General features: G+C 37.8%; 2 protein-coding genes across 2 annotated transcripts in view; one reads left to right on the forward strand and one right to left on the reverse strand.

Moving 5' to 3' along the window:
• The first annotated feature begins 383 nt into the window (after window positions 1-383).
• LOC131167116 (17.4 kDa class III heat shock protein) lies at window positions 384-1,929 on the forward strand. Its single transcript, XM_058125935.1, has 3 exons — window positions 384-712; window positions 945-1,198; window positions 1,490-1,929. The coding sequence occupies exons 2-3, from the start codon at window positions 977-979 to the stop codon at window positions 1,745-1,747; spliced, it is 480 nt and encodes a 159-aa protein (XP_057981918.1). The 5' UTR covers window positions 384-712; window positions 945-976; the 3' UTR covers window positions 1,748-1,929.
• A 944-nt stretch (window positions 1,930-2,873) lies between these two features.
• The window catches only part of LOC131167117 (protein SLOW WALKER 2), a 61,890-nt gene continuing 51,892 nt past the window's right edge, over window positions 2,874-12,871 (reverse strand). Inside the window, exons 8-16 of the mRNA XM_058125936.1 lie at window positions 8,426-8,518; window positions 7,957-8,112; window positions 6,812-6,895; window positions 6,522-6,669; window positions 6,141-6,226; window positions 5,501-5,583; window positions 5,035-5,400; window positions 4,151-4,373; window positions 2,874-3,752 (exon numbers count right to left, since the gene is read on the reverse strand). Coding sequence (XP_057981919.1) covers window positions 3,132-3,752; window positions 4,151-4,373; window positions 5,035-5,400; window positions 5,501-5,583; window positions 6,141-6,226; window positions 6,522-6,669; window positions 6,812-6,895; window positions 7,957-8,112; window positions 8,426-8,518 — 1,860 coding nt within the window. The 3' untranslated portion in view covers window positions 2,874-3,131. The remainder of the gene's footprint in view (window positions 3,753-4,150; window positions 4,374-5,034; window positions 5,401-5,500; window positions 5,584-6,140; window positions 6,227-6,521; window positions 6,670-6,811; window positions 6,896-7,956; window positions 8,113-8,425; window positions 8,519-12,871) is intronic.

Consider the following 12,871-nt stretch of genomic DNA (forward strand, 5'->3'; position numbering starts at 1 on the left):
TCTTTCCTTATTGACGTCTACTCGATCCGATTTTTGCCTTTTTGAACCTGTACTAAACATTATCTGCAAATATAATAAAATATTAAGAACCACGAGTAGGTTAATATCATCAAAATACAATAAACCATGACCATCAAGGCTAACAATATTCATGGTACTCGAAAATATAATTTTTTCTTTTCAAATAAATAAAACTATATGATGTCCTTAACTCAAAATGTTTTTTTATTATGATTTTCTTAAAATAAATAAATAAATTTAAACACATAAACATGTATTTATATTCTAAATAAACAAGAAAATTAAAATTATTTTAAAGAAATAATTGATTAAATTTTGTTGGAGTGTCTGCTTGAGTAATGTTTGTTTTGGAGTGTCTGCTTAAGTAATGTTTGTTTGGAAGTTGGAAATTTCCTTAAAATGCGAAAGTGTAGAATTGGAGTTCTCTTTTATCTGACAGACAAATGTGCAATCGCTGCCATGTGTACGTCGGTGAAATGACAGGAGGGGGGCAGCAAAGGCTTCACTGGACTGTTCCAGATGGTTCCCCCTCCCTCTCGATCTTTCCGTTCCACTCCTTTTTTTCCCCAAATTTTTCCACCCAATTTTCTTACCCCGTCGCTCCCATTCTTTGCGCTTTTTCTCGGTCGATTCTGTTTGTTTGGCTGCTTGCAACACTCTTCTGCTTCCTTCGCTGGAAACTACTTACCAGGTACGATTTTGTGTTTCCTTCCGTTTATTTGATCACCAAGGAGTCGCAGGAAAGCAGAAATGGTTGGGGGAAGGACGAAAATCTTTGTATATCTGTTGTTTTCTATGGAACCAAACAGGGGTTACGAGTTCCCTTCATTAGTGAGAACTTGGTTGTTTTTTTTTTTTCCGCTTCCCTTCTGCTCTTAAAAAGTCTTCTGGGTGACATACTTCTTACCACTTCTGTTGTGCAGAGCACAGGCTTTCCAGTTTCTGAGATCCGAAGATGAGCCCAGTTGCGGATTCGAGAGACTTCGACGGGGTGGCTGAAGTAGTGAACCACCTGCTCAATTTCCCAGAAAGTCCCGAAAATTTTGGATTCCCATCGCGTGCTAATCACACTCATGAAAGCAGAGGCTTGGGTAACATGCCCGTGGACATTCTCGAAACGCCCAAGGACTACATTTTCTACATGGACGTCCCTGGTTTGTCCAAATCTGATATTCATGTAAGCTATCCATGCTTCTTCCTCACCCATGAAACTAATTTATCATGCTGGATCTTTGAAAAAAAAAAAAAGAAATTGGGTTCTGTACTTGATCAACCCTAGTGTCACAATTGCTCTGTTTTAATGTTGTTTGGGAACCTTCAAGAACTAGGGTTAAATGATAGTGCTTATCTTCTTCCCTCACGCCCTCTCGTGCCCTGAAATCGTATCCTAAGAATATGCTATTTGAATGGTATACCTGTGAGATTGTTAACCTATGCTTGGATGGTTGTATGATTGTTTTGATTGCAGGTTACGGTGGAAGATAAGAGCACTCTGGTGGTGCGGAGCGGTGGAAAGAGGAAGCACGAGGACGGGGAGGAAGAAGGGTGCAAATATTTGAGGCTGGAGAGGAGGGCACCGCAGAAGCTGATGAGGAAGTTCCGGCTGCCGGAAAATTCGAACACGGCGGCTATAACGGCCAAATGTGAAAATGGGGTTCTGACGGTGGTGGTGGAGAAGCATCCTCCGCCCCCAAAGTCCAAGACGGTGGAAGTTACCATTGCCTGATGAAGGGGCAATTAGGGAAGATGGTAGGTGGGAGAAGCTTCATCTGTTTTTGTATTTGGGATTATGGTATCTCTTCACTTAGATATATCCAGTGTTTGAATGGAGCCTTTGTAGTTGTATGGCACTGCAAACGCAGCTTTATTTCAATGTATCGATGTTGTATGGAATCGCTATTTCGAAAACCTCTAATATGCTGCTGATGAGGCCACCGTCCCTCCGACCCCTCTTCTACTGGTTCGATCATAAACTTGATATTAATTTTATTCAATATTAATTTTAAATTTTTTATTTTAAAAAATTATATTTATTAATTAGCTTAATAATTTAGTCCGTTCATTAGTTTGAAATGAATTTTAGTTAACTGAAATTTGAGCTCGAGCTTAGATTTTGGTTTAAAGCTTTAACCAAGTTGAGCTTAATCTGAAATTGAATTATGTATTATACTAAATGTATTGGCGTTCAACCAAGTACAAGCTCATAAATATAAGCTTATCCTAGATATGAAACAGGTATAGAACCATTAAATTATTTGAGCTTATTAAAGTTTTAATAAAATATTTAAATTTTATAAATTTAATTTTAATTTTATGTTTATGATTTTAAACATAGCATTATATTATGTTGTGTGCATCACAATTTTTAATTTTTGTTGTTCTTAAAAATTATGTGAACTTATAGAAATTTATGTAAATTGCTTCTAAGAAATATTGTGAAATCATAGAGATTTGCTTAAACTTTAAAATAAAAATAATTTATCAAATTATTAGTCATAAAATTGAAGAAAAATTTTGGAACAAATGAAAAATAATAATAATAATTCTTTAACTTTCAATTAGCAATAAATATTTAAATAAATGTGCACGTGCTAAAAAAAATTTAATAATGAATCATTTTTAAATATTTACCAATATAAAAATTCTTAAAATGTGAAAATACTGAAAAAGTAATTAAATAAATAAAATGAATATATATTTTACAAATAGTTATAAAATTTTAAAATAATTATTTTTCATATTTTATGTAAAATCCAATAAAAAATGTTATATTTACATTTATGGAGATGTACTTGGTCCAATGTATTAAAAACAATAAGACTTAATTTTTATTTTACAAGTAAAAAAAAAAATGGCAACAAATATAGTTTCCCATTGCATAAAGAGTTTATATATATTATGCCCACAACATTTTTCAAAGTGACAAGACAAGTTGGACTCCTATTTACTTTGTGATGATAAAATAATCTGTCTAATAAATTTAAAATTTAAATATTATAAATAAAATTATTCTTCAAAATTGACATTTTGTAACTAAAAGACCAAAATCTTACTACAGCATCCCTCGAGAAATGTTTCGCCATGAAGGTATACGAATACGATGCAGCAGCTCACTGGGAACGTTTACCCTTCTTCCGCAACTTGGATTGCTTCTTGGCTGCAGATTTTTGTTTTGCAGGACTGTCCTCCTTGTTAAGCAAATGCTCATAATCCTCAAGACTAGCAAAAGGGGATGCCCCACTCTTCCCCCCAGCCTTCCGTTTTCTTTTCCTCCCCTCGAATGCATCCCCAATATCAGCAACACCTTGTTCATTATCATCCTCATTGCCAACCATGTTGCCACCGCCGTCCTCCTCGTCATCCCCCACCCCCATATCTGACGCAATGTCCATCTCCCCATCACTAGCATTACCAACCAAATCATCATCATCTTCATTTGCAATCCGGTCCAGGTCATCGTAATCGTACGCACCATCTGTTTCCAAATCATGATCTACGGAATCCAACATGTTCTCAATCTCCTCCTCGTCACTCTCATCACCACCATCACCATCTAAGTCAAACAGTTCTCCACCAACTTCATCCACCACTTTCTTCTTTTTCTTCTTCGGCTTCTTTGACGAACTCATTTTATTTGCATAGAACTTGTGGAACACTAGATCTTCAGGTGGTACATCCACTTCAGCCAACGACAGAATCTCTGCTCCAATTAGATGGTTATTCATGTCAAGCTGAACAGTAATAAATAGAAAAAAAAAAACGGTCAGCAACTTGTGGCATTGGGAGGCACGGCAATGTGTGTGTGAGAGAGAGAGAGAGAGAGAGTTCACAGGATAAGGTCAGCTATAATGAACACCAAACTCATATCATGATGTAATACCAGCAGTTGTAAATAATATAAACTCTAGGAAGCTCTACTCTGACCCCATTTACTGTCAACTTCCAAACCACCATGGTCACCAGGTAAACACATCTTATAGGCAGGCTTTATAAAACCTATATGCCAAGTCAGGCATGCAGGCACAGGAGATGGAATACAATTAAGGACTGGAAAGAATAATGACTTCTGAGAAGACTAAACTTCCCAACAGAAAGCAAGTGCAAACAGGAAGTTTTAGGCCAAACTAACCTTCTTGGCAGGTTCAATTTGGGAACCACCATGCCATGTGCTTTGCTTTGGTTTCTTCTCCATGAACTTGTCCAGAAAAGCAGCAAGTGACAGGTCATTTAAGGGGTTTCCATTGTAGACAATGTTAGCCCCAGAAAGAAGGGTCCTAGCCATCATCGCAACCGACGGATGCACATGTGAAGCAAGTGCTGTAAGCTCCCACCAGCTTACATGATCTGCATTGCTATTGATTCATAAAACAAATAAATTCGAAAAAAACCTCCATTAGTAGCAAACTAGTAGATGTATTTAAGGAAATTAAAGTGCATCCAAGAAAAAAGACACAACACCACCCCCCCCCCCCAAAAAAAAAAAAAAACAAAAAACAAAAACTACAAAAAGAAAAATTCTGGCAGTGGATTGCTACTACTGTCAACTTGTTTCACAATGCTGAGCCTGAAACACATTGTTCACCCACAACCACAGTCTTTTAAGCCTGGTGGACACTTAATATGGTATTAGAGGTCCCAATTCAATTCTTGCAGATCATGTTTAATTTCCATTTGTTAAATTATACCAAGTTGGATGCCTGTTATTCACATAGTTGGTGTTATTCAGAGTTCAGATACCTCTCCATGTGTAACCAGGCCACATGCAAGTGGCTAGGGGAATACATTGCTTGCCCACTAATAGCTTAAAGTGTAGTGAAGATTTAATGCTTCAACAATTATATATTGATGACAACAATGTACTATACTGCATTTAAGATCCACGTGATAGATTCCTTTCTTTCTCCATCCATCACCAGATAGATGACAAATGCCTCACTTCCTTAGAACAGCACAAGCAATGCAATCATTCAAAGCACAAGAAGCTCAAATAGGAAAGAACAGGCATTAGTATACCAGTAAGAAGGTTCCCTATGCCGCGGATTGTATCCTCCAGGCAGGAAAGACCTCATAACAGAACCTGGAGATTGATGTCTCTCATGATTAGACACTGTTTTGGGTTCCTGACGATCATTCAAGCCATTTCCCACTAGTAACTCTTCCCCTTCATCAGAAACATCGTCTTCTGAAGAAGAGGCAGGAGAATCATCCACATCCTGTGAGGAATCACCATCCGATTTCACAGAATCATTGCTGTGAAAAATCTCAACAGCATTTTCTGGTTTCTTTGATGCTGCAGTTGGTTCATCATCAGCATCTTCTACAATGTCTTCAAAATGTTCAAGATCTTCATCAACTGATTCATTCTGAAGCACCATGTTCCTGTTGAAATGGCAAACAAGTTACAGAAAGCAATGAAATCACTAAGGACGCCAGGGAGGTCAGGGTACATTTTAATGCAAATAATGCCCAAAAGCAATACCATAAGGGCGGCCTCGCTTTAAGGACTTCAGAGAGGAGAAAAAGGCATCCACATGCATATTGAGGCGACTGCTGCAGAGCAACCTGTTAATATAATTAACTCGTAAATGTTGATGGACAAGTAAGTGAAAACAAGACATAAATCATCTTTTATAGGACACAAAACTGTTTCTTCAATACAGTTCTTTTTCTTTTTAATAAAACCCCACCTTTGAAAAGCTTGAAGCATGGGAAACATATGACACATTGCCTTAAAAAAAGGGTATCCCCAGGCCATAAGGCTCCCTGCTTTCTGAGGGTACGGAGAAGGTCATCAGAGTGTACCCAGCCTTACCCCTGCTTTTATGCAGAGCTGTTTCCTTGGACACGAACCCATGACCATCCGGTCATAAAGGAGCAACCTTACCATTGGTCCAAGGCCAGCCCTCATATGACACATTGCCTTGTTACTCAAAAAGCAACTTTTCCCCAGTCCTCATGGCAAACAAATTAACCATGAATTAACATCAACAAAATTCGTAATTGAAATAAATAAATGGGTTCAATAAAACCTCAAACATAAGGAGGCATATCTGTACGTAATGATATTAAAATGTATTTCCTCAACAGTCAAGCCAAGACTGAATAAATCTGTTACTAGCCTGCAATAGACGCTTCGAGAAGGCAGCTACACGCTTTAAATTCACATCACTTTTCATGGCTCTCAGAAGCAGTCCAATAAACATTTCTGCCTGCAGATATAGACCATCCAAACAAACTAACAAGTTCATTGATGAGTTAAATAGTAAATTAGGTAACTGCAAAAAACCACAAAGTTCCTACAGAACCCAAAGTAAAGGTCGTCAAAACCAGGTGACCAACAAGCTTCCCTCATGAAGTAAGAGGAAAATCTGTAACTGCAAGTTGGGTTGGACCTACTATAAGCAGTAGTTGGCATTTCAAAAGGGTTACTTCCACACATCATCATAGTATGAGGATTATATTTTATATAAAGCATGTGAACAAACAAGATCCAAATTCACTTGCCTTGGAAGAATTCATGGCTGCTGGAAGTAAGAGTTTTGAATACAAGGCACGGAAGAACCGGTCACTGACAACATGATTTTTGGATGAAATCTTGTCAAGAAGCATTAATGCTTGAACTCCCACATTAAAGTTCTGTGAATGAACCTGCACGTTCAGCATTATTGACACAATACAGTGAGAAAATCTAACCGCAGTAGAATATTGACATTCAGCAACAAACAATGTCGCACCAAAACTAGTTTTTCTTACTCCTTACTCAAACCAAATTGACATCTATTGTGCTTACCAACTGGAAAAGTACTGGATTTTGGACCTCAATAACATCATCTGCTTCATCACTTGAGACAAAAGGAAAAGCTCTATTGACTCCCTGAGAGCATGGTGCATAAAAGGAAGTTTGTCAAATAGCCACTTGTAAAGTTTCCTAAATTCCAAGATAATGACTTGTAGAAGTGTATATATGCAAGCAATTTGCTAGTAATAAAAATAACAGTACAACAACTGCATGGAAAGACAGATACAAAGAAATGGAAAATTGTGCCTAAGCTGGCCAGTCCATTGAATAGGAAGATTCAAAACTCAAACTAATACCAAAGATAATATAATTTTTGCATAATTTATCTGAACTTCAACATATTCTAAAAACAAATGGGCTTCAATTCAGATTTTTTCTGAATCCAGAGAGAATGGGACTACGAGATTCGGACATTAGATAGTTCTGGAAGCAACTCAACCGATTGTTAGCAAATTGATGGGTGGTGGAGTAGTACTAGCAATCATGGTGAATCAAAATAACCAACAGCTATGTAAGAGAGAGAGAGAGCAGAACACTTCCATTTTTTCATTTCCAGGGGATTATGGAGCAAAAAATAATAAGAGAAATATAAGTGGGTCTACCAGAACTGCACAGCGTATAAAACACGAAAATTAACATTGGCACTATAGCAATTGGTACAATAATTAAGCAATATGTTGCTGGAACCTTGAAAAGAAAATAGCATCCAGCCAAAAACTTCATGTAGAGATTAATATAGGAAACTAAATAAAGAGGTAAAGAACCCCTAGCTCTGCTTCACATGTGCGAGCACACAAAAGCAATCCATTTACACAGAGTACAACACAAATGGAGGATGGACAGGGTGAACAAGTATCAGAATAGGTGATTTCCAACACATTAGCAAGTAAATTTGAAAATAAGAATGGTCAAGAACATGCACATGGGCTCATAATTCTCTTTCACACTCCTATATACACTCATGCACGCATACATGCAGATGCACATACCTCAACTAATAATGGGCCACCAAATACATTTGAAAATTGACAATCTCACTATGCTTTGACATTACGGAGAAGACACACACCCAAGCCTAAAAACCTACAGCTTTAGGTCATCCTTTAAAGCATAGCAATAATAAACACTTTACTCACTGTTAAGAGAGCAGATAGAATCCTTGAATCCATTTCAATATGAGATTCTGATGACCTTTCGGCCTTACTGTTGTTGAAAGAACCTAAACTTTTTCCATTCACAGCTTTGCTGCTTTTGTTCACCTTTTGTTCACCACCTGCCCCAGAAATAAGCACCTGAAATTGTCAGGTGTACATGAAAATTTGCATCTGGTCAGTAGGAAAATGGTAAATATTACCAATGCAAGATCATTTCCAACAAAAGCCTTGTTTAAGAAAAATAAAGAGTCAATCAAAAAGCATCTCATACTGAATTTAGCGGGGATAAACTGGTCAAGAAGATTCAAGAAATTTAATTGATTAGGAAAACTGAAAATGTAATAGCACAGATATTTCTCAGGCGAGGAAGACAGGTGAAGAAAAATAAGAAAATAAAAGGAAAGAAAAAAAGAAGAAGCAAGCACTGACATGGATTTAATGACAAAGTTACCTTAAACACTGCAAAATATACATCTATCAAACGTTTTGCTACCCTTGGTCCATCTTTTTTGTGACTCAGACGAATTTGGCTCAAAAAGTTAACCTGCATATAGAGCATCAGATCATACAATTGTGGAAGCATATGAAAATTCAAGCATGCACTATGCCTGATGTGCGTAAAATGAAGAAAACAACAATAAATGGATAAAATCTAGTTGGTGGGAATCTGTTAAGAAAGCAAACAGTGGCAGCTTAATGGCCTCAACAGACACACAGTCAGAGACAGGAAGGAGTAAGGCTAAAGATCTAGTTTCTTCACTATTGAAGTATTAAGAAAAACAGAAGACCTAATCACATAGGTTTCTCCCTTTATTTACAATATATGTGAAGTACAAACCAATGGCCATAGTACCCTTACTAAGTCACAATTATTAACATAACACCAACAGAATAAGAATGCTAACTGATCAAAATAACCATTAACACTCGCACTCAAACTGGAGCATAGATATCATATATTCCTAGCTTGTTACAAATGAATTTGGCACGAGCACCCCACCAAAGCATTAGTAAACAAGTCGGCAAGCTGTACATCAGACTTCACATAAGTGGTTGTAGTGAGCTTCTACATAAATTCCTCTTAAACAAAGTTGCAATCTACTTCAATGTGTTTTGTCTGCCCAAGGAAGATTGGGTTCAAGGCAATATGAATGGCAACTTAGTTAGCATGCATCAACTCCATAGACCGAGAATGTGGAAAACCCAGTTCTTCCAACACATTCTTCAACCAAACAAGTTCACATGTAATGTGAGCCATGGCCCTATACTCTGATTCAACACTTGACCTAACCATTACAGTTTGTTTCTTACACCTCCAAGAAAACGAAATTACCACCAATAAAAATACAATACCTAGCTAGATACAAATCTTCTAAGAGCAATCAAACCCAATCTGCATCTATATGACCTTGAATATAAGCGTGACCCTACTCTCAATATAAGAGGCATCTTCCAGGTATCCTTTTGCGATATCTCAAGATGTGAATTACTGCATCCTCGTGACATGTCCTCGGAGAATCCAGAAACAAACTCACTATTGTTGCAAAAGATATATCCAATTGAGTGGCTTTGAGTTAATTCAACTTTCCAACAAGTCACTAGTATTGTCCTAGGTCAGGCAACAAATCACCCATATCTGTAGTAACTTCTTGTTAGGATCCATGGGTGTGTCGACAAGTTTGGATCCCAACAGCACAATATCATCAAGAACATACTTCCTGTGACAAAACGGTTCCCACATGAATACTTCTATACCCAAGAAGTACCTTAATTGTCCCAAATCTTTGGTCCGAAATTAGTTTGTCGAAAATGTTTTAGGCCATGAATACCTTGCTCATCATCAGGTAATCATAATATCATTCACATACACACTAAGCAGAATCCTACCCGACGGGAATGGCGATAAAACACACTGTTGAAGGCCAAACTCAGTGTATATCCAGCGACAAGCAACCACAGATTTGTAAAAAAGAAGAGATAGCAATTCCCAAATATCATTTTCCTATAATGGCACTCATCTCTTCAACCATTGCATTTCTCCACACAAAGTGGCCAAGGCTTCAAAAGCAGATTTAGGAAGTACCACATAGGATAGAGTAGTAACAAAAACAATGATAGGAGGGTGACATAAAGTCATAGCAAACAAAGTTGGAGATGGCATGTTGTTTACATCTGTGTTAGTATTAACAAAACAATACTAGGAGGGTGACAAGAAGTCAAAGCAAACAAAGTTGGAGGTGGGATGTCATGTACATGCATGTTTATTTTCCAGACAGCAATTGGGAGGACCAACATCCTGGGAAATATGATCATCTACAAGGAAGCCAAAGGTGTAGCAGTAGAAGTTGGAGGGGACTCTGGTCCCTTGAGTCGCTGTGATGAATACACTTGCAGATTAGAATGATCGAGACAATGATAAGAACTCAAACCACATGGAAACAAAGGTGAATTACAAGGTAAACACAACAAACTAAAACCTGGGAGATTAGTCAAAGGCAGAGACTCATTGAGGTCAGAAACACTTAGGAAGTGAGAGTAGTATGGCGTGGACTCAAAGAAGGTAACATTGGCAGAGACAAAAAATGCAGAGTAGGGTTAATAACAACAAAATCCCTTTTGAGTACATAAGTAGACCAGAAAGACACATTTATAACACAAGGATCCAACTTAGCCACCCCGGGGGTTAGCTGATGAACAAAGGACACACTCAAATATACGAGGCAAAAAGAGAACGAAAGATCATTAGGGAAGAGAATGGAGTAGGGGATTTTACCACCAAGAACAGAGGACTGCATCCCTGTTAGCAGGCAATGAGTACAACATCGCTCCAAAACACTTTAGGAACATGCATTTGATAAAGTAAGGCGTAGGTGACTTCAAGGATATGACTATTTCTCCTCTCCAAATCCAATTTTTTGAGGGGTGTGGGCATAGGATGACTGATGAACAATACCAAACTAAGTCATATACATAGTGACTTGGGTATCGGAGTACTCTTAAACATCAGTATGAAGTATCAGAATAGACAAACCAAATTGGGTCTTTATTAAATAGAGGCAAGTCATTCTTGAATAATCATCCAAAAATGTTACTAAGTATGAAAACCCCAGCTTGGACAAAACTCAATTAGGACAACAAACATCACAATGAACTAACACAAAAGGGTTTGCTGCCCACTTATTGACTCAGGAAGCAAAAAGAACATGGCAGTGCCTTCCTAACTGACAAGATTCACACATACACACAGGACTCAAAGTAGGAGCTAGTAGTTTTAACTTTGCCAACAAAGGATAACCAAGGTGACAATGGATTTTAAGTGGTATGGCAACAGCACTGCAGGCAGTAAAAGGAGATGGTGGATCAAAGTGGTAAAGTCCACTAGTTTCACATCCTCCCCCAATCATCCTTGTTTTCAAATCTTCAATGACCACAGAATAAAGGAAGAATGTCACTAAAGAATTCATCGATTTATTAATCTTGCTAATAGATTGAAAGGAAACTTAGGAGTATACAAAGTTGAAAAAAGAGAAAATAGAGGGTGTGAGATTTATAGTCCCTCTTCCCTTAACAACAGTGGTAGACCCATCAGCAAGAATAAAACAAGGCAAGTTATCAGCATACTGGAGGATAGAGAAAAAATTAGGTATATTGGCTATATGATCACTGGCAGCAGAATCTATAACCCAAGGACTAGGATGAGATTATTGGATGACAAGCAAGCTGTAGGGTTACCTATCTAAGCAAGAGATGCAGTGGAAAAGGAAGCTTGTTGGGATTCTTGATGCTGCTCAAATTTGGAATAGTCTTCCTCTAACATAGATATGATATGTTGCTCTCCTCTTGTGCCCAAAAGTGTGGAATCTATGGTGGTTGCATTGGCGATGCAAGGTGGTTTACCATGGAGATCCCAACACTGCTCAATAGTATAACCTCCTCGTCCACAATGAGTGCACTTGTGAGGAGGGCCTCTACCTTGCCCATATCTTCCATCACAACCACTTGAACCACCTAAAAAACTTCTGCAGCTGCTAGGTTGAAAACCAGGATCATGTTGTGTAACGTAAGCAATTCTCTTAGGGCCAAGGACTGAAACACCAGATACATGGACCAGAGAATGTGTGTTGGTGGAAGCACGAAGTACACGAGAATAAACATCTGCAAGGATGGCAACTCTGCACTACCCAGAATCTGGGACCAGCCTGCCTCAAACTCGGGTTTCAAACCCATTAGAACCCAACAAACAGTCATCTGTTCCCTGTGCTTTTGCATCTCACAAACATCAGCAGTTATGGATTGCACGATGGTTTTATTCTATAGTAAAAGAAATTCTATTAAAACATTAAGAATATACAAACAGGAGAATAAACATCTCCCTAACAGAGTCTGGAAAATCCAGATAAAAACAAAGAAAAAAACTGGAAAGCTAATAAAATACGAATAAAACCAGCACGAACTAATAATTCAACATATAATGCCAATTGCGCTGAATATCAAAAAAGCTCACCCCACCCTTAAAATTCTCCTGCTCCACACACCAAAGAGAAGCCAAATAATGTATCTTTTTCCCAAACCAGAAAATGCAACGACTTCTCCAAAAAAAAAATATGCACATTACATTCCATCCAAAACCCTCAAAATACTGCAAAAAAAAAAAACACATTTCCAGAGCGCTGCCATTCCATTTTTCCTGCCAAAACCACCAAAAGAACTGCCAAAAAGTCCTCCACTGCCTCTGAATTCACTCAAGATTCACCAAAAATACCAAATAGCTTATTCGATACCCTCCAAGCATAATCACAATGCATAAACAAATACAATGCAGATTCTAAATAGTTAAAACAAAGAACACAGACATTTGGAGATAGAGCCTTCAAAGGTCTACTGACCTACAACAAAT

The sequence above is a fragment of the Malania oleifera genome, chromosome 10 (genome assembly GCF_029873635.1).
Source record: "Malania oleifera isolate guangnan ecotype guangnan chromosome 10, ASM2987363v1, whole genome shotgun sequence".
NCBI classification, from domain to species: domain Eukaryota; kingdom Viridiplantae; phylum Streptophyta; class Magnoliopsida; order Santalales; family Ximeniaceae; genus Malania; species Malania oleifera.